Source organism: Pongo pygmaeus, chromosome 12, assembly GCF_028885625.2.
Source record: "Pongo pygmaeus isolate AG05252 chromosome 12, NHGRI_mPonPyg2-v2.0_pri, whole genome shotgun sequence".
In the NCBI taxonomy this organism is placed as follows: Eukaryota; Metazoa; Chordata; class Mammalia; order Primates; family Hominidae; genus Pongo; species Pongo pygmaeus.
Window position 1 is genome coordinate 106,730,324 of NC_072385.2, and position 18,575 is coordinate 106,748,898.

General features: G+C 50.9%; 2 protein-coding genes across 13 annotated transcripts; one reads left to right on the forward strand and one right to left on the reverse strand.

Moving 5' to 3' along the window:
- Positions 1-29: 29 nt before the first annotated feature.
- ATRAID (all-trans retinoic acid induced differentiation factor) lies at positions 30-5,158 on the reverse strand. Its single transcript, XM_054476166.2, has 7 exons — positions 4,722-5,158; positions 3,889-4,010; positions 1,786-1,857; positions 1,633-1,704; positions 1,425-1,546; positions 566-663; positions 30-342 (listed from the first exon to the last, which is right to left on the reverse strand). The coding sequence occupies exons 1-7, from the start codon at positions 4,818-4,820 to the stop codon at positions 238-240; spliced, it is 690 nt and encodes a 229-aa protein (XP_054332141.1). The 5' UTR covers positions 4,821-5,158; the 3' UTR covers positions 30-237.
- Positions 4,213-17,864, forward strand: SLC5A6 (solute carrier family 5 member 6). 12 transcript variants are annotated; one of them, XM_054476112.2, is made up of 18 exons: positions 5,033-5,169; positions 5,648-5,714; positions 8,755-8,827; positions 9,651-10,183; positions 10,500-10,565; positions 10,908-10,959; positions 11,348-11,415; positions 11,939-12,093; positions 12,514-12,654; positions 12,855-12,984; positions 13,577-13,665; positions 14,107-14,219; positions 14,572-14,639; positions 15,370-15,456; positions 15,597-15,778; positions 15,991-16,094; positions 16,338-16,453; positions 16,872-17,864. In XM_054476112.2, exons 4-18 carry the CDS (start codon positions 9,791-9,793, stop codon positions 17,016-17,018), a joined length of 1,911 nt encoding a protein of 636 aa, XP_054332087.1. In that variant the 5' UTR covers positions 5,033-5,169; positions 5,648-5,714; positions 8,755-8,827; positions 9,651-9,790; the 3' UTR covers positions 17,019-17,864. The 12 variants fall into 12 exon arrangements, with proteins under 12 accessions (XP_063504928.1, XP_054332086.1, XP_054332087.1 ...); XM_063648859.1 differs by having other exon boundaries at positions 5,147-5,278; XM_054476113.2 differs by lacking the exon at positions 5,033-5,169 and adding an exon at positions 5,294-5,414.
- Positions 17,865-18,575: the final 711 nt, after the last annotated feature.

The following is an 18,575-nucleotide window of genomic DNA, read 5'->3' on the forward strand; positions in this document are numbered from 1 at the left end:
CGCCTTTCCTTAAAAAGAAAGAGAGAAAAAAAAAGAAAAAAGTGTTTATTATAGGCAACAACACCAATGGGAACTGGTATTTGTCTACACCGGGGAGTGCAATTTTTCATCTTCCGATGGCGGCCTCAACCTTGAGGCGAATCCACTGGCCAAAGATGCCTTTCTAGGAAGCAGAGCTCCCTGGCTGGGCTAAGATAGTTCAGATTGATCTTAGGTCAATGGTAAGACCTATGTAGTTCATGAAGTCTTGGCTTTTCGGCGCTGGGTCCCCCAAAGCAGAATGGAGACGGATAGAGTGGTGGATCCCAGAATCCCGAAGAACATAAGCAGTGAGAACGAGCCCTGTGAACAACAGACCAAAAAACATCCCCATACAACGTTACATGGCGGGCCACATCCTAACACCTAGTTCTTTCCTAATATACCTATCACTTTGTCTAGGGCAATTCTATAGTTTTCCACCTATAGGAAATTTGTATCAGCTCCTGGTCTTGTGGCTCTCCTTTCTGAGAAGACTTGCTCTATGCATTCCTTGTATTCCTAGTTAGACGACCTAATTCCTCACCTGGCGCATACACTTGTATCCATGGAAACCATCAGCACAAACACACTGCAAAAGACCTGGACCATCAGGTACACAAGATCCATTCTCAGGACACATTTCTGGAGGCCAGAGAGAAATAGAGAACATCACTGCATCCATTTCATTAGGCATATTTCTTAATTATCTGTTTCAACTTAGATTCTCTCAATCATTGCTAGGATAAAGGAAGAGGAAAGATTACAGATAAAAACAGTAACAATAATGTCAGGCCTCTGAGCCCAAGCTATCATATCCCCTGTGACCTGCATGTATACATCCAGATGGTCTGAAGCAACTGAAGATCCACAAAAGAAGTGAAAATAGCCTTAACTGATGACATTCCACCATTGTGATTTCTTTCTGCCCCACCCTAACTGATGAATATACTTTGTAATCTCCTCTACCCTTAAGAAGGTTCTTTGTAATCTCCCCCACACTTAAGAAGGTTCTTTGTAATTCTCCCTACCCTTGAGAATGTACTTTCTGAGATCCACCCCCTGCCCGCAAAACAGTGCTCCTAACTCCACTGCCTATCCCAAAACCTGTAAGAACTAATGATAATCCCACCACCCTTTGCTGACTCTCTTTTTGGACTCAGCCCACCTGCACCCAGGTGAAATAAACAGCCTTGTTGCTCACACAAAGCCTGTTTGGTGGTCTCTTTACACGGACACGCGTGAGACAAATAATAGAGTATATCTTAAGATCTTTTCTTTCAAAGGGGTTATAGCCCCAGAACTCTGAATGAAAGGCACTTAAGCAACTTTGTCTTTCTGATCTAAAGTGGAAAATACAAGGGAGAAAAGAAAATTCCCAGAAGTTTGGAGGTAAGACAGCATACCTGGGTCCCCAGTGTTATTGCAAAGGTTCTTTTGCCCTTGACAGATTTGGTTGTCTATATAAGAGGTGACAGTATTCCAGGCATTAATTCCTCCAGGACAGTTGACATCTTGTGGCAGTATCCTAAAGAGAAATGTGGTCATAACATGCAAAGTTGCTAAACTCACAGCATCATCCCTCTTTGATTCTCTTCGCATACCCTTACTCACAGAGTCTGGAGCTGAGTAAAGCCACGGAAGGTGTTGGCCAAGTCACCTTTGAGGGGGTTTGCTTGCAGGTCTCTGCAAAGCACACAATGTTAGCACTTTCGCATCAACCTACATTATATTAGCCTTTTGGGTGGGAGGTACCTAACTACTTACATGATGACAGTGGTATGTGCCTGATGAAAGTTTGGACCAGGGTCCTCCAGAGAACAGTTCTGGAGATCCAGCCTGAGGAAATAAAGTAATCAATATAACTGTGTGTTCCTCTTTTTCTTCAGCCACGGCACAGTGTGTATTTGACTACACAAGCCCCTTTTCAGCTAATAATTGAACACAGCTGTGTTCACAGTCACACACTAGGAGCTGTGGTAGACATTTTAATTCTGCATTATCCAATAGAATCGCCACTTGCCACATGTAACTACTTAAATTTAAATTAATGTACCTTAGGCTGGGTGTAGTGGCTCACTCCTGTAATCCCAGCACTTTGGGAGGCCAAGAGGGGAGGATCACTTGAACCTAAGAATTCGAGACCAGCCTGGGCAATATGACTGAGACCCTGACTCCATAAAGAAAAATTAATTTAACCTAAAAATTCAGTGTCTCATTTGCACTAGCCATATTTCAAGTGCAAATGGAATAACCATGTTAGTAGCTACTGTACTGGTTAGTACAGATATGGAACATTTTCTTTTTTCTTTTTTGAGAGTCTTACTCTGTTGCCCAAGCTGGAGTGCAGTGGCACGATCTTGGCTCACTGCAACCTCCGACTCCCAGGTTCAAGCAATTCTCCTGCCTCAGCCTCCTGAGTAGCTGAGATTATAGGCACATGCCACCACGCCTGGCTAATTTTTGTATTTTTAGTAGAGACGGGGTTTCACCATGTTGGTCAGGCTGGTCTCGAACTCCTGACCTCGTGATCCGCCCATCTGGGCCTCCCAAAGTGCTGGGATTACAGGCGTGAGCCACCGCGCCTGGCCCGGAACATTTTCACAATCACAGAAAGTTCTATCCGCCAGCACTGTTCTAATCGGTTATGCATCTATTGGGAGAAATCTGTGTTTCTTGTCTACAGTAGTGAATCTCATATTATGATTTTCAGATCCACAGAGGGCTTTTAAATTAAAAAAAAAAAATGCAAGTCACATAAATGAAAGTTTTTTTTCCACATGTATTTTCTACCACAGATTGGTTGTAAACTGCTGGAAATTAAGGATCATGCCACATTATTTTTTTCTTCAATATCTACTGCTATCCATTCCTTTATTCTACAAATATTTACTGAGTCCCTACAAACTGCAAACACTGGGAGAATGTTAAAAATATGTAACACAGTATTTTGGCCTTTGAGTGGCTTACAATGTAGTTAGAAGAACAAGACCACTGCCCAAAAATAAAAGCACTGTAAACATTAAATTACAATATAAAAGAAACCACAGGACAGTGTATAAATATATTTGAGTGGACGCTAAAGATTACAGAAAGTTTTTTAAAAAGGTATTACTGAATCGCTTGAACCCAGGAGGTGGAGGGTGTGGTGAGCCAAGATCACACCATTGCACTCCAGCCTGGACAACAAGAGTGAAACTCCGTCTCAAAAAAATAAATAATAATTTAAAAAAGGTATTACTCTGGAACTTAGTAGTAGGAAATATTCACAAAAGATGTTGGAATTGAAGGATGGATATTTCCTAATTTGGTGGAGGAAGGCAATTTCAGGTATGGAGAGAGGCCTGAACAAAGGTGGAATGCCTTTGAGGGTAGGCAAATCTGGCTGGTGCAGACCATTATGGAGGTTTGAGTGGACAAGTAATTGGAAATAATGTTGGAAAAGTGGGTTGGGACTAGTGTATGGTAGTTAATGGTTTGAATTTTGTCCTGAGAGCAACAGACAGTTACTAAATACAGTATTAAAGCAAGAGAGTGATAATGGAAAATGTTGGTTTTCTAAAAGCTTAATATAGAGAAGTATTCAGGTAGATGAAGGAAAGAAGAGAATGGAAGTAAAACATAACATTTTGAGTTTGAAGTTAGGGTGCACTCAGTAGGAAATGCTTAATAGGAAGCTAGAGGTACCCGTATGTACCTGGAGTGTGGAAAGGTAAAAAGACACTAAAGAGATCTAGTTTTGGTAGACATCTGCGTGATGATTACAGCTGAAACCATCATAGGTGGATTCTTTAAATAATATAAGGGTATAAAAGCAGCCAGGCTAAGGAATGGCCTGTATCCAGCATCTTAGGGATGTCTTCCCCTCACCCCAAGATGGTGCCCTTCTGATTCAGGCAGCAACGGGCATGCAGCATTAGCTCTCGTGTCGTTTTACAATAAAGGGCCACTTTTGACAAATTTTGCACACTCCCTGGACATTGTGTGCATATCTGCAGAAGAGAAACAAACATTAGAACTCCAGAAAGAAAAGCCAAGAAAAGAACAAACGGCGATCAAGAATTAACTGCCAGTACACGTTTCCAGAATTCCTCTAACACGGGGCCGATAAATGGATAAACGGCTCGTGTCCCACCCTTGTAACAGGCTAGGCTAGGAGATGCCATTTCTTTCTCTAGAGTCCGGCGCCGAATCAGCTCCCGACACTTTCAGTACCAGATATCGCCCAGGGAATGTCCTCATCTCTTTAGATCACTATTCGAACATATTTATTACGCTTTCTGCAGAGACTTCTCAATCTGACAGCCCTAGTTTGGCCCGGTGTAAAAGGACCGCAGGTACGTAAAGAACTCATCAAGCATTACAAAAGAAAAGTACAGCCCTACCACCGCACGATATATGGCGTTCGTGCGTAGAGAGATTACACAAGAGCCAGAGGACCCGTCTGTAGAAAGAACTTAAAGTTATTCAAAAATTAAGGGGCGAGATCAAGTTTCACAGGTCTTTGAAAGTCGGCAGGACTGGGGCGCCGAAGGCCTGCACGACTTGAGTACTTGGGAACAGGACCTGGCTGGGCAGGGTCGGGAAGCGTCAGGGACGAAATCAGAGCCGCAGGCCCGCCGAGAAAGGGGAGCCGCGGGCGAGCGCGACGCACGGCTGGCCAGCGACCCTGCTTCAGCCCGACCTCAAACTTGCTTCTGTACCTCGGGTAGCGCCAGAGCCCCTTCCACGCCCAGAGCGAGGAGCAGGGCGGCAGCCCAGGGCACCAGGGTCGTAAGACTATCCGGGCCGTGAGGCGCCATTTTCCGTTCCCTTGGTGCTCCGCTGCTCGCGCGACCCAGCTCCGCGGCCCCGCCCCGCAGCGCGTCAGGCCCTCTTCCCCGGGCGTGGCCTAAGCGGCCTGGTCCAGTCGCCTTGGGGCTGCTTGGGGGTTTTTCCTGCTAGTGGAGCTCTGCGCTGGTCTTCGTGCGCCCCAGCCCTCTTTCGGGGACACTGGCCGACCCCCTCTTCCTTTTCCCCTTTAGTGAAGGCCTCCCCCGTCGCCGCGCGGCTTCCCGGAGCCGAGTGCAGACTCCCTCAGCCCGGTGTTCCCCGCGTCCGGACGCCGAGGTCGCGTCTTCGCAGAAACTCGGGCCCCTCCATCCGCCCTCAGTAAACATGGCGGCGCGGCGAGCGGGGCGGGCAGGGGGCGGGGCCCCCGCGGGCTCCAGGCCAGGGCGCGCGGCCCGGCTCTGGCTACCCACGTGTGGAGACCGGGCAGGTGGGCCTGGAGAGCGTGAGCCGGTGCCGAGAGGCTCCGGGGTGCGGCGTCTGAGCCGGGGCGGGGACAAGGGGGCGGGGAGGGGCGGAGCGAGCCGGCCTCCGGCGTGGGTCTGAGAAGATCTTAAGTGCGAGCGGTAAGGTGGTGGTCTCCGCGGCGTAGAGGGAAGCGGGAAACCGGGAAAGAACGAGGGTGAGGGTGATGAGGGAAGGGCAAACCTCAAACTCCAGCGGGAGGACACGAGCCTGGATCGCCCCGGGCACCTAGTCCTCTTCACCTCAATCCTGATAGCGCATAGCGTCCCGGAGCCTGGCGAGGAGATAGGAGCGGGATAGACGCTTCCCTAACTCATTTTCTTTGCCTTCCCAGGAAAAGGGAGCGATGTTGATCTCAGGAAGCACAAAGGGACCTTTCTAGCTCTGACTGAACCACGGAGGTAAGGGAGTGCGTTGCTGCCCCACGGTCGGCCAGCGTCCTGACTGAAGGGCGCCAGGGGATCCCTGCTCCCGGCGCGACAGTGTTGGTTAGGACCAGCCAGAAAGCTCCTTAAAGCCGACCCAAGTGATCATCTGGAGTAGCCGAGCCAGGCTTCCCTTCCACATTGCCCCCATGGTGTCTGCCTGGAAGTTCCTGAAAGGTTTACATTTAGCTGGCTGGCAAATTTTCTAAGGTGTTAGTAGCTATTAGCATTTTAAGGAGGGTCCCCAAAGCCTTTCACACCTGGAGGAATTATAGGCCCCAGGACAGATTTTGAGGGAATCTTTTTGGAACAGTTAGTCTTGCAGTGGTCTCATTGCCTTTTGTAGGAGTCAATGCGATCCACTGCAGTGTGTGACCAAAGTGAGTTCAGGTTTTTATTTTTATTTTTATTTTGAGACGGAGTCTCGCTCTGTCGCCCAGGCTGGAGTGCTGTGGCGCGATCTCGGCTCACTGCAAGCTCCGCCTCGCGGGTTCACGCCATTCTCCTGCCTCAGCCTCCCGAGTAGCTGGGACCACAGGCGCCCGCCACGACGCCCGGCTAATTTTTTGTATTTTTAGTACAGACGGGGTTTCACCGTGTTAGCCAGGATGGTCTCGATCTCCTGACCTCGTGATCCGCCCGCCTTGGCCTCCCAAAGTGCTGGGATTACAGGCATGAGCCACCGCGCCAGGCCAAGTTCAGGTTTTTAAAAGGGGTCCCACATCACTGCCTGTAATCCCAGCACTTTGGGAGGCCGAGGCAGGCGGATCATCAGGTCAGGAGTTTGAGACTAGCCTGGCCAGTATGGTGAAATCTCGTCTCTACTAAAAATACAAAAAAAAAAAAAAAATTAGCTGGGCGCGGTAGCACATGCCTGTAGTCCCAGCTACTCAGAAGGCTGAGGCAGAAGAATCACTTGAACCCAGGAGGCGGAGGTTGCAGTGAGCCGAGATCGTGTCACTGCACTCCAGCCTGGGCGACAGAGCCAGACTCTGTCTCCAAAAAAAAAAAAAGGGGGGGCCGGGCGCGGTGGCTCATGCTTGTAATCCCAGCACTTTGGGAGGCCGAGACCACGGTGAAACCCCCTCTCTACTAAAAATAGAAAAAAATTAGCCCGGCGTGGTGGCGGGCGCCTGTAATCCCAGCTACTTGGGAGGCTGAGGCAGGAGAATCGCTTGAACCCGGGAGGCAGAGGTTGCAGTGAGCCAAGATCATGCCATTGCACTCCAGCCTGGGTGACAGAGCGAGACTCCGTCTCAAAAAAAAAAAAAAAGGTGGGGGGGTCCCACAATCTGCTATTTGTGCCTTAGCGTGTTATAGTTGTAGTGAAACAACAGCTAGCTCTTGCTTTCGGCCGCCCTCTTTCTGGAGAGATGCAAGTCCATAGCGTTTGGATCAATGTAGGGTTTTTAGAAAACCACAGATTTGTTCTCAGAATCTGGTCTGTTGCCAGGTCAGGTTTTTCCTGTCTTCCCTGGGGCTGTCTCAGGCCATCCAGGGGAATTCTCCATACATCACGCAAATAGAATTTTATCAGGAGGTCCCATCAGCACAGTGTGTTTATTTTTGTACCTCCGTATCCCATACTGGGACTTTCCTTCCTGTCTCTGGCCACCTACCTCTCTATATCACTAACCCTGTAGTGTTCTGTGTTCTTTGCGCACAGGAGACATCTTCTTTCCTCTTACTCCCCAGTAGTTCCCATCATCTCTATCATAGCAGTAAAAACTTGCCAAAGACAAATGAGAAAACTCAGGGTGTTGCAATGTGCAAAGGCCCAGGGCATGTTTAGGTTAAACCAGAGTTTAAGCCTGTTGGGAATCTTGTAGAACATGTGATCCAAGAGTTGGCAGCTCTGATTTTCCCTCTTTATTGGCCCCAAGAGGTTCAGAGTTCAGGTTTAGTCTGCGTGAGGCCATATCTTGCCAGCCAGACAGTGTCTGCCCAAGAACACACTGTGGGAGAGCGGAAAGACAGCCTAATCTTTCTCCTAGTGGGCAAAAGCAGAAGACATAGTTTATGTTAGTCTGTCTCTTGATTAGTTGAAATCTAAACTATGTCCTGTGAATGACTGACTACAACACTCTGCTCCTGCCCTGGTTCTGGGAATAGTGAGGACAGGGCCCTTGGTGAACACCTGTCATAGCTGCAGACAGCACTGTTTCTTTCTCTCTTGTTTTGTATCATGCTGCATAACCTTGAGCAAGTTATTTAATCTCTCAGTTTTCTTGTGTTAGCTGGAGAGTATTCGTGTCTTAACCTGAGACATGCTGTTTTGAAAATGTTGGTTTCATTATGTATTATTACTAATGTTTATAAAGCACCTCACACACTGCTGGGTTACATAGCAGGTGTTCAGCAAATGTTAACTGTCGTCATGTTAGGCTGTCTAACTACATGGCATTCTCTGGTGTTTTTTTGCCATACCAATAAGTACCCCAGCGGATTGCCTCTGAAGACAATATGATGCGCTTGGAGAACAGACAGGGTGGATGGTGAATCCCTAGACCTGGGTTCTAATTTATGCTCTGACAATAGTCGGCTCTGTGCTTTTGGAAAGGTCACTTGAACCATCTGAGCCTTAGCGTGTTTATCTGTGAAATGGTCAGTGGTGGGGGGTTGGTTGTAATAGTGGTGTCCAAAGATTTAAGATTTTAAATATTACAATCCCTTCCCTCTTTCTCTGAGGATTGTGGTGTATTCTTGGGGGATTAACATTTCTTGTGCAGGAGTTAGAAAATCAACTTTCAACTTTCCCATCTTTTCAGTTCCTTCTTTCCAACTCCCTCCCGCACAGAGTGCCAAGAGTACTTTAGGCTGAAAGCCTAATCCATCTAGGAATGCTGTTGAATATGAGCTCCCTCTTCCCTGTTCTGGAGCCTCTAGGGCTGAGTTGGAGTTTGGGGGCCATAGGGTGATAGGGCCATTTGGAACACAGCGATTGGTTCCCTGAAGGGGCCAGAACAAATGACTGCGGAGCTTCACCCCACCCCCAATTCCTGATCTCTCACCTCAGCTACTCATAGAGCCAGATCCTCAGCTCTGCAGCTCCAGGCAACTCTGCCTCAGAACAGGGATTGCTTCTCCAGGTAGGTGTCTGTCCCCAGCAGGATACGACCACTCTCTTTGGCTGGTCCCTTTGCCTCTCAGCTCCCTGGCTGGGTTGCTTCTCTCCAGAATGGAGAATCGTAATTCTGAAACCCTGACTCCAGCATGGTGCCCTCTCACCTTTCCCCTCTCACTTTTGAATCCAGCCGCTCTTCCTGCGTCTGCTGTTGACTGTGATGTTGCAGGTAGAGGGGCTGAGAGGTGGGTAGCAGCACTTATCTAGTGGTGTTGGGGAGAACCTTAAGAAAGGGATTGGCCTGAGGACACCTGAAATGGAGTCTGTGGCTGCCACAGAGGCAGTCTCACTGATGATCAGTTAGAAGGGTGACACTGGGGATCACAGGAGGCGAGGGCCAAGGCCAGGGGCAGTAGGGGAAGCCCTGCTGCCGTTAGTCTCCATGCTGTGTTTCCTGCTGGGCTGTGGCGCCAGGCTGGGCTCTGCTGGCTTAGTGTATTGTAGTGACTGGGTCTGTGCCTTCAAGTGGGGCTGGGAAATTCTGCAAAGAAACTTAGGCTAGAGTTTATTTTTCTTTTGGTACTCGGGTGGAAACCTAAGAAGGTTGTTGAATTTCACAGCTGTGCATACTCAAAGGTCCTGGCCAAGTTATATTGTCTCCTGGCTATTGCACTCTGATGCTTCTCCCTCACTTACGTCCCCTACCAAACTTATACCAGGGCCTCCAGACCTTGAAGGGCTACCACTATGCTGGCTGGTCCACTTCTGATGGCATGAGATGTACAAGGCCCAAGGGTGAATGGCTACCAAGGCAAGATAGGCCTCACTAAGAGCTAATTCCTTTGCAGCTCACCCTGAACAGTATCACTCTGTGGAGGAAGACTGTGAGACTGTGGCTGGAAGCCAGATTGTAGCCACACATCCGCCCCTGCCCTACCCCAGAGCCCTGGAGCAGCAACTGGCTGCAGATCACAAACACAGTGAGGATATGAGTGTAGGGGTGAGCACCTCAGCCCCTCTTTCCCCAACCTCGGGCACAAGCGTGGGCATGTCCACCTTCTCCATCGTGGACTATGTGGTGTTCGTCCTGCTGCTGGTTCTCTCTCTTGCCATTGGGCTCTACCATGCTTGTCGTGGCTGGGGCCGGCATACTGTTGGTGAGCTGCTGATGGCAGACCGCAAAATGGGCTGCCTTCCGGTGGCACTATCCCTGCTGGCCACCTTCCAGTCAGCCGTGGCCATCCTGGGTGTGCCATCAGAGATCTACCGATTTGGGACCCAGTATTGGTTCCTGGGCTGCTGCTACTTTCTGGGGCTGCTGATACCTGCACACATCTTCATCCCTGTTTTCTACCGCTTGCATCTCACCAGTGCCTATGAGGTGAGCAGGGACGGAAGGGAGAAGTACGTGGGACACTGGGGTCGAGGTGGAGAGGAGGGACAGGCACATAGGAAGGACCTGGGACCCTAGACCTCCTCCACCTAATGAGAGGGACAGAAAACTCATTGTGTGTTTATAATTCTTTCTCAGTGATGTTAGGTATAGGGGCAGGATTAGAGAGGAGGGTGCTATGCCGAGTGGGACTCAGAGTGGATATGGGTTGGATATTCCCTCATGTTCCTGAGTGTCTTGAGGGAAGTTGTGTGTGAGTTGTCAGGGTGAAGTCAGGAGGAAAATCTTTTTTCTGTATACCCAGTACCTGGAGCTTCGATTCAATAAAACTGTGCGAGTGTGTGGAACTGTGACCTTCATCTTTCAGATGGTAAGTAGAATGAGGACAGAAACCGAGCCTGGGGGATGTTGGGGGACCTGAACACAAGCATGCTGAGGGAATTGGAGTCTCCCCTGCTCTCAGATTGGCAGGATTGAAATTCCTGCTAGAGGTCAGCATCTGTGAGGACCCCAGAGGCATCCTGCTGCCCATGCCTTCCAATTCCAGCACAGATACTATGGTGGCAGCAAGCCAGAATTTGAGAGGAGAAGGAAGAGGGAAGTGAGCCTAGGTGAGGGGAAGCCATGGGCATATTGGCGCTGAGGCCCATCTTTCTTCCTCTCTCTTCCCACCGTCCTCCGGCCCCCATCACATTTTTTCCACATGCAACAGGTGATCTACATGGGAGTTGTGCTCTATGCTCCGTCATTGGCTCTCAATGCAGGTGAGGAGTCACACAGCCCGTGGCTTTCAGCCATGGCAGGTTAGGAAAGCACCTTTGGGAGAGGCAGATGGAGGAGCGTGTGCGGAAAAGAACCTGACCTTGGATGGAGAATTAATTCACCGCTTGGGCCCTTGGGTGGGTCTCTACCAGAGGAAGGCTTGGTCCACCTCAATTGACAGCTAGTAACGTTGCCATGCCCTATCTGAACTGGTTAATCAATACGTTTTGGTGGAGCTCTGCAAACTTTTTTTTCCATTGTGGTGAATGATTTATTTCATTGTTAATGACCAAATGCTTTATCTCTGTGGCATGACGTGATTGCCCTACCAGGGCTTCTCCCCTGGGGAACCCTTTTCCAGGGATAAGAATGTGGCTTCTATGTTTACAGTGACTGGCTTTGATCTGTGGCTGTCCGTGCTGGCCCTAGGCATTGTCTGTACCGTCTATACAGCCCTGGTAAGTGCAGTAAGCCCTGGTGTGGGGAGGGGAAGGGATGAAGTAAGGAGGGGACATGGGAAGAGAAGGAAAAGAAGAGATAAGCTGAGAATATAGGTGAGGAGAATATAGGTAAAATTCTGGGGTGGTAAGATTTATGATAGGATTTAGCAGTGGGGATGGTATATGAAGGTAGAGGATGGGATGGGAATGATGTCAACAGGGTCACAGCAATTACGTGCCTAATGGCAGGAGAGTCCCCTCACTGGTAGTATGTTCTTAGGGTGGATGGTTTCAGGAGTGTCCAAGGGAGAGAATATAGTCATGGGTTCTTAGTTTCTGTTTCTGATTGGGTCAGTAAAGCCCCTTCCTCATCCCTCTTTTATACATATCACCAGAGACAGAAACTAAAAACTGGCTTCAGGCTGCAAAAAGCCTAAAACAAAACAAAACAAAACAAAATGGAACAACAACAAAATAAGGCGGGTTGGACAAGCTGAGTTTAGAAGGACTCTGTGGCAGGTTTGCTGCTCTTTCCTTGCAGGGTGGGCTGAAAGCCGTCATCTGGACAGATGTGTTCCAGACACTGGTCATGTTTCTCGGGCAGCTGGCAGTTATCATCGTGGGGTCAGCCAAGGTGGGCGGCTTGGGGCGTGTGTGGGCCGTGGCTTCCCAGCACGGCCGCATCTCTGGGTTTGAGTAAGTATACCCCTACCCCTGGCTAGGGTCTGCAGTTCCTGGGAGCTGAGCCCATCCTAGAGGCTGGTCTCAGGGCTATAGTAAGCAGAAGGCAAACTGGGAAGCCTGAGGTGTAACAGCAGACAGTGGGAAACTGGTCCTGCAGAGATGGAGGGTGATTACAGGTGCCTGGCTAGTGTTTATAGACAGTCAGGACGTTACCTGGGATGAGTACCTGGAACGAGGCTGGGGTGGAAGAATGGAGCCTCCCTCTAACTGGCTGTGCTGTCTCTCGAGTGCACCCAGCTTCTTGCTTTCAGTCACCCCCTTGGCCCTAGCAGTGGTGTCTCTCCTTTCCTGTCCACTGACTCCTGTTGCCAAGAGGGCAGGAAGGCTGTGTCTCTCAGGCTTTGCACAATGACTGGGTGGTGTCTGTTACAGGCTGGATCCAGACCCCTTTGTGCGGCACACCTTCTGGACCTTGGCCTTTGGGGGTGTCTTCATGATGCTCTCCTTATACGGGGTGAACCAGGCTCAGGTGCAGCGGTACCTCAGTTCCCGCACGGAGAAGGCTGCTGTGCTGTGAGTGCAGGCACAGGAAGGGAGTGGAGCAAGGTCTAGGGGAAGGGGTTCCCCAGAGATAATTGGGGTGGGGCAGGATGCCAGAGTGCATACACATCCACTGTGGTCAGGATATGGGTCTCCTTTCTGGAGGTCAGGGGCACACACCTGAGGGTGTCTGTTAATGCCGGCTCTCCTCCTGGCACTGACCTCTTTTGCAGCTCCTGTTATGCAGTGTTCCCCTTCCAGCAGGTGTCCCTCTGCGTGGGCTGCCTCATTGGCCTGGTCATGTTCGCGTATTACCAGGAGTATCCCATGAGCATTCAGCAGGCTCAGGCAGCCCCAGACCAGGTGAGAAGGCCCTGTCCTGTTCCCGTGAGGGCAGGCCTGGCCCCACAACAGGAGTGTCTAGGTAGGAAAGGACTGACTGCAGAAAGGACTCCCACCCTGGGTGGGAGATGGTTGTAAAATCCTTTCCCACTCTGAGATGCTAGGAATCTAGCATGTGAGGATCGCGGTACCTAGCATCACCTAACCACAGTGTTCATCCTACTGGGGTGAGGACCTACCCTTACTGACTCCCCTTTGGGCTCCATGTGCTCTGCTGGGAGCTATCACATACCTGGTCTCACCTAAGCCTCTAACAGCCTCATTTCACGAGGAGAAAACAGACTCAATGAGGTAGCCAGTAAGCAGAAGTCACACTAGTAGCCAGAAAGAGAGCTGCGGGTGAATTGTGTCATTCCCTCTGTAGAGCTCATTTTCTCTCCACTTAATGTGTAGACACTTGGGTCAGCAGAGATGCCCCAGGCCCTGGCTTCCCTTGTAACGCACCCAGTCTCGATAGACTCGCTGGGGCACATGCAAAGGGAGCTTCCCTGCAGAGCCGGCCCTGGGAAGGCCCCTCTCTGAGGACTGCTCTGCACCTCTGCTCTGCTTGCAGTTCGTCCTGTACTTTGTGATGGATCTCCTGAAGGGCCTGCCGGGCCTGCCAGGGCTCTTCATTGCCTGCCTCTTCAGCGGCTCTCTCAGGTACCCACTTTGACCATTTCCCTCAGGCCTGGTGCACCTGACCCCTGTTTGGTAAAAGGTGATGGGTGGAGCGGGGTGGTAGTGGGTGGGGAATCCCTCTAAGTTTCTCACTGTGCCTGCCCCTTCTGTGTGGATGACAAGGGATAGCTCATCTTTGTAGGCCAGAGCACATTTTCTCTCAAGAGATACCCCTGTTTTGGTTAAGAGTTCTTTCATGGTACCAGAAATTGATCTACTCGAATGAAACCCATATCCACATTCAAAAAAGGACTGTGTCCTTGCCTTCCAGGCCTGCTCTGAGGTGGCATCAAGTCCAACTATGAGGAGGTTTCTTGGTGGTACCTGTCATCTCCCCGCTTTAGGACACCATTTCCTCCATAGAGTCCCATAGAGCTGACAATTTTGCCTTGCTCAACTCCTCATCCTCTTCCTCTTTTTCAGCACTATATCCTCTGCTTTTAATTCATTGGCGACTGTTACGATGGAAGACCTGATTCGACCTTGGTTCCCTGAGTTCTCTGAAGCCCGGGCCATCATGCTTTCCAGAGGCCTCGGTGGGGTTATGCTTCCTCATCTCTTCAGTCTGGGTCTTTCTAAGCTTCACCCTGACCGTTGTCATCAGTCTACTGTAAAACACCCACTTTATCCGGGGCTCAGCACTTGCCTAATGATGCACACAACCTTCCCTGCATGCATGGTTGTTTACATCTCAGGGCATGTCTTAGGGAGGTCTCTGAGTCACATAGGAGTGAGGAATTGGTGGGAGGAAGCTGGGACATGATGTAATATGCCTTTTGTTTCCAGAGAGACAGAGGTGGTAGTTTGGCTGGGCAGGGAGCCTTGCTTTACCCCATTGCTTGTGTTAACTCACACCTTCTTGTTTCCTCTCCTGTCCTTTTCCCCCAGCCTTTGGCTATGGGCTGCTTTGTCTAGGAATGGCCTATATTTCCTCCCAGATGGGACCTGTACTGCAGGTAATAACTATAGAGGGCAGGAAGCAATTTTAAGGGAGAGAAGGAATTGATTGAAACAGGAAGTTGAGAAGGGAAGCTATATTGAGGGGAATGACCGGGGGGCAGGTGTAAGAGATTCCCCTTTGATGGACCGTCTTTACTGTGAACAGACTTTCAAGCAGCCAGAGGATGCAGGGTCATTCTTGGGATGTTGTAGGCTGAGAGAGAGCTAAGGATCAGCCTCAGAGGAGAACTCAAAACACATCCCTCTCCATCAGCCCCCTAGCAGCCTTTCCTGCCCTCTGGAGTTCTTTTTTTTTTTTTGAGACAGAGTCTCATTCTGTCGCTCGGGCTGGAGTGCAGTGGCGCGATCTCAGTTGACTGCAACCTCCACCTCCCAGGTTCAAGTGATTCTCCTGTCTCAGCCTCCTAAGTAGCTGAGGGACTACAGGCATGTGCTACCGTGTCTGGCTAATTTTTGTATTTGTAGTAGAGACGCGGTTTTACCATGTTGGCCAGGCTAGTCTCGAGCTCCTGACCTCAGGTGATCCTCCCGCCTCGGTCTCCCAAACTGCTGGAATTACAGGCGTGAGCCACCGCCCGGCCACCTCTGGAGTTCTGATTGTTCCCGCAGAAGAGAGATCTGACAAGTGGGGCTCCAAGGCCATGGTGGGTGGCTATGCTTTATGGTGAGTCTGGGCATTTCTGAGTCTGTGTTCTTTTTCCTTTTCTTCTCACCCTGTCCTCCTAGGCAGCAATCAGCATCTTTGGCATGGTTGGGGGACCGCTGCTGGGACTCTTCTGCCTTGGAATGTTCTTTCCATGTGCCAACCCTCCTGTGAGTGATGCATCTGGATCCATAGTCACGTGCAGCAGGATGGACCTGGGGGTTGGCAGGGCTGTCACCAGGAGAGCTGAGGACTGCCGTGAGGGCTGGCAGGACTGGCCTTGTGACAGGCATGCACTGTGTCTCGGCAGGGTGCTGTTGTGGGCCTGTTGGCTGGACTCGTCATGGCCTTCTGGATCGGCATCGGGAGCATCGTGACCAGCATGGGCTCCAGCATGCCACCCTCTCCCTCTAATGGGTCCAGCTTCTCCCTGCCCACCAATCTAACCGTTGCCACTGTGACCACACTGATGCCCTTGACTACCTTCTCCAAGTAAGGCGGGGCTTGCTGTCTTCTTGTTTTCTCAAAGCCCTCCTTTGAGGGCTTTCACAGGGGTCTTGCTAAGGGATGGGCCACCAGAGGCCCCAGGGAAATGTTGGGTATTGGGTCCCAAGACCCTGGGACCATGCGGGCAAGTAGAGATTGGTGCCCAAGGAATGCCCTGCCAACGAATTGCTAATTGTCCTCACCTCTGCTCTTCCCAGGCCCACAGGGCTGCGGCGGTTCTATTCCTTGTCTTACTTATGGTACAGTGCTCACAACTCCACCACAGTCATTGTGGTGGGCTTGATTGTCAGTCTACTCACTGGTAAGGGTGTGGGATCGTGGTGCAGATGAGCACCGAGGGGTTAACAGAGGGCCCTAAGGGACTCTACTGTCTAGGGAGAAAGGCTCCTGCCCTCTGAGCTCTTGGGTGTCCATAGCTGTCAGGCTTTTCTGTTGGGATGTAGGAGGTGGGTCGGGGCTGGGGTCTCTGGGGGCCAAGGGAGGACATGGGGCCCGCTGCTGTAGATGGTTCCACCCAGAGACTCAGAAGCACATTTCCATTCAGGGAGAATGCAAGGCCGGTCCCTGAACCCTGCGACCATTTACCCAGTGTTGCCGAAGCTCCTGGCCCTCCTGCCCTTGTCCTGTCAGAAGCGGCTCCACTGCAGGAGCTATGGCCAGGTAGTACCTGCTGTCCAAGTGACCCCTCCCTGCCCTTCTCCACAGATGCCACTGACTCTTCAGGTTCCCTTCTACCCCTTTTCTCTCCCCCTGCCCCGGGTGCCCCTCTCAGGATAAGCTAAGCCTGGGCTGTCCCACACGGCTGTCTCAGGTTCTACCCACAGGACTGCACTGGCTGGGTGGGCAGAAGGATCTCAGGGCTCAGAGGAGCTCAGCCCTGGCCTGGGCCGGTCAGCTCCCCTCCCCAGCCCACCCTGTGCTCCCCACTGTGCTGTGCTCTCCCTCTCTTCCCCCTGCTCTCCCTCCCACACCCAGCCTTGCTGGGCTCCCTTCTGATGGGGACCTTTTTTGTGTGAATCCTGTCAACCACCCATCATCCATCTTCACCAGTTCCACCCCTTTGGCTCTGTGTTTGCAGGACCACCTCATGGACACTGGCCTGTTTCCTGAGAAGCCGAGGAATGGTGTGCTGGGGGACAGCAGAGACAAGGAGGCCATGGCCCTGAATGGCACAGCCTATCAGGGGAGCAGCTCCACCTGCATCCTCCAGGAGACCTCCCTGTGATGTTGACTCAGAACCCCACCTCTGTCCTCACTGTGCCAGGCCATAGCCAGACGCCACCCTGTAGTACAGGGATGAGTCTTGGTGTGTTCTGCAGGGACAGGCCTGGATGATCTAGCTCATACCAAAGGAACTTGTTCTGAGAGGTTCTTGCCTGCAGGAGAAGCTGTCACATCTCAAGCATGTGAGGCACCGTTTTTCTCGTTGCTTGCCAATCTGTTTTTTAAAGGATCAGGCTCGTAGGGAGCAGGATCATGCCAGAAATAGGGATAGAAGTACATCCTCTGGGAAAAAGATAATGGCTTCTGATTCAACATAGCCAGAGTCCTTTGAAGTAAGAGGCTAGAAACAGCACTCTGGTTATAACTGCCCCAGGGCCTGATTCAGGACTGACTCTCCACCATAAAACTGGAAGCTGCTTCCCCTGTAGTCCCCATTTCAGTACCAGTTCTGCCAGCCACAGTGAGCCCCTATTATTACTTTCAGATTGTGACACTCAAGCCCCTCTCATTTTTATTTGTCTACCTCCATTCTGAAGAGGGAGGTTTTGGTATCCCTGGGCCTCTGGGAATAGAAAGTCTGTTTGTCTCCTTTGTGTAGAGCAAGCACGTTTTCCACCTCACTGTCTCCATCCTCCACCTCTGAGATGGACACTTAGAGAGGGGGCAAATGTGGATCCAAGAAACCAGGGCCATGACCGGGTCCACTGTGGAGCAGCCATCTATCTACCCGACTCCTGAGCCAGGCTGCCATGGTGTCATGTCTGTCATCCGTGCTCTGTTTCCTTTTGGAGTTACTTCTCCACATATCTTTGTTCCTGGGGAATAAAAACTACCATTGGACCTAGAATTTGGGCTCCTGTACTGTCTTCACCTGCTCTTGTCCACCCTACTACATCCCCTGGTGAGGATATGGAGTCCCATCCTATGTACAGGTCACCTTCCTGTGCTGAGGAGGGGGGCTGTGGCTTCAAGTTTCTGCTGTCCCCGTGTCTGCAGGGGACAGCGTTGTGCTCACCAGGGTGGAAGATGCACACCCTCTTCTAAGGCTTCTCATCCCCTAGGGCTTACTCAGTCTGTCCCTTCTCCGGCCCCACTTTCCCTTTGCCAGAACCTTTTGCTCTCAGATTTTTACTTTTGGAACTGGAGGAAGAATGTTCCCATCTGATTTTAGAAACGGAACATTCTAGCTGGACTTTCATGGTCTTGTGAAGAACACTGTGCTCACGCCCTCCCACACCTGGCCTGTGCCCCTGCCTGGCCCTGTTGAGCTGCCCACATCAGCTCTGCACAAGCTCTCCGGAGTCTCTTAACAGAGACCGGGTCCCAGGCATATCTGAGTTCAGCCTCAACTGAGGCCTTCTCCCGGGGCTTCTAGAGCACATTCCAGCTGTTCTCTCATAATCCATGTAGGTTAGGCCTGGGATGTTCTGTGTCCTTTTTTCTACCTCTACCCCAGCTCACTCGGTCACACCCCAGCCCCTTTCACCTCACCTCTGCCCTGGCCAGCCCTGTGGAGGAACAGGGCCTGGTTGTGCCAGAGCCCAGACACTAGCTACTC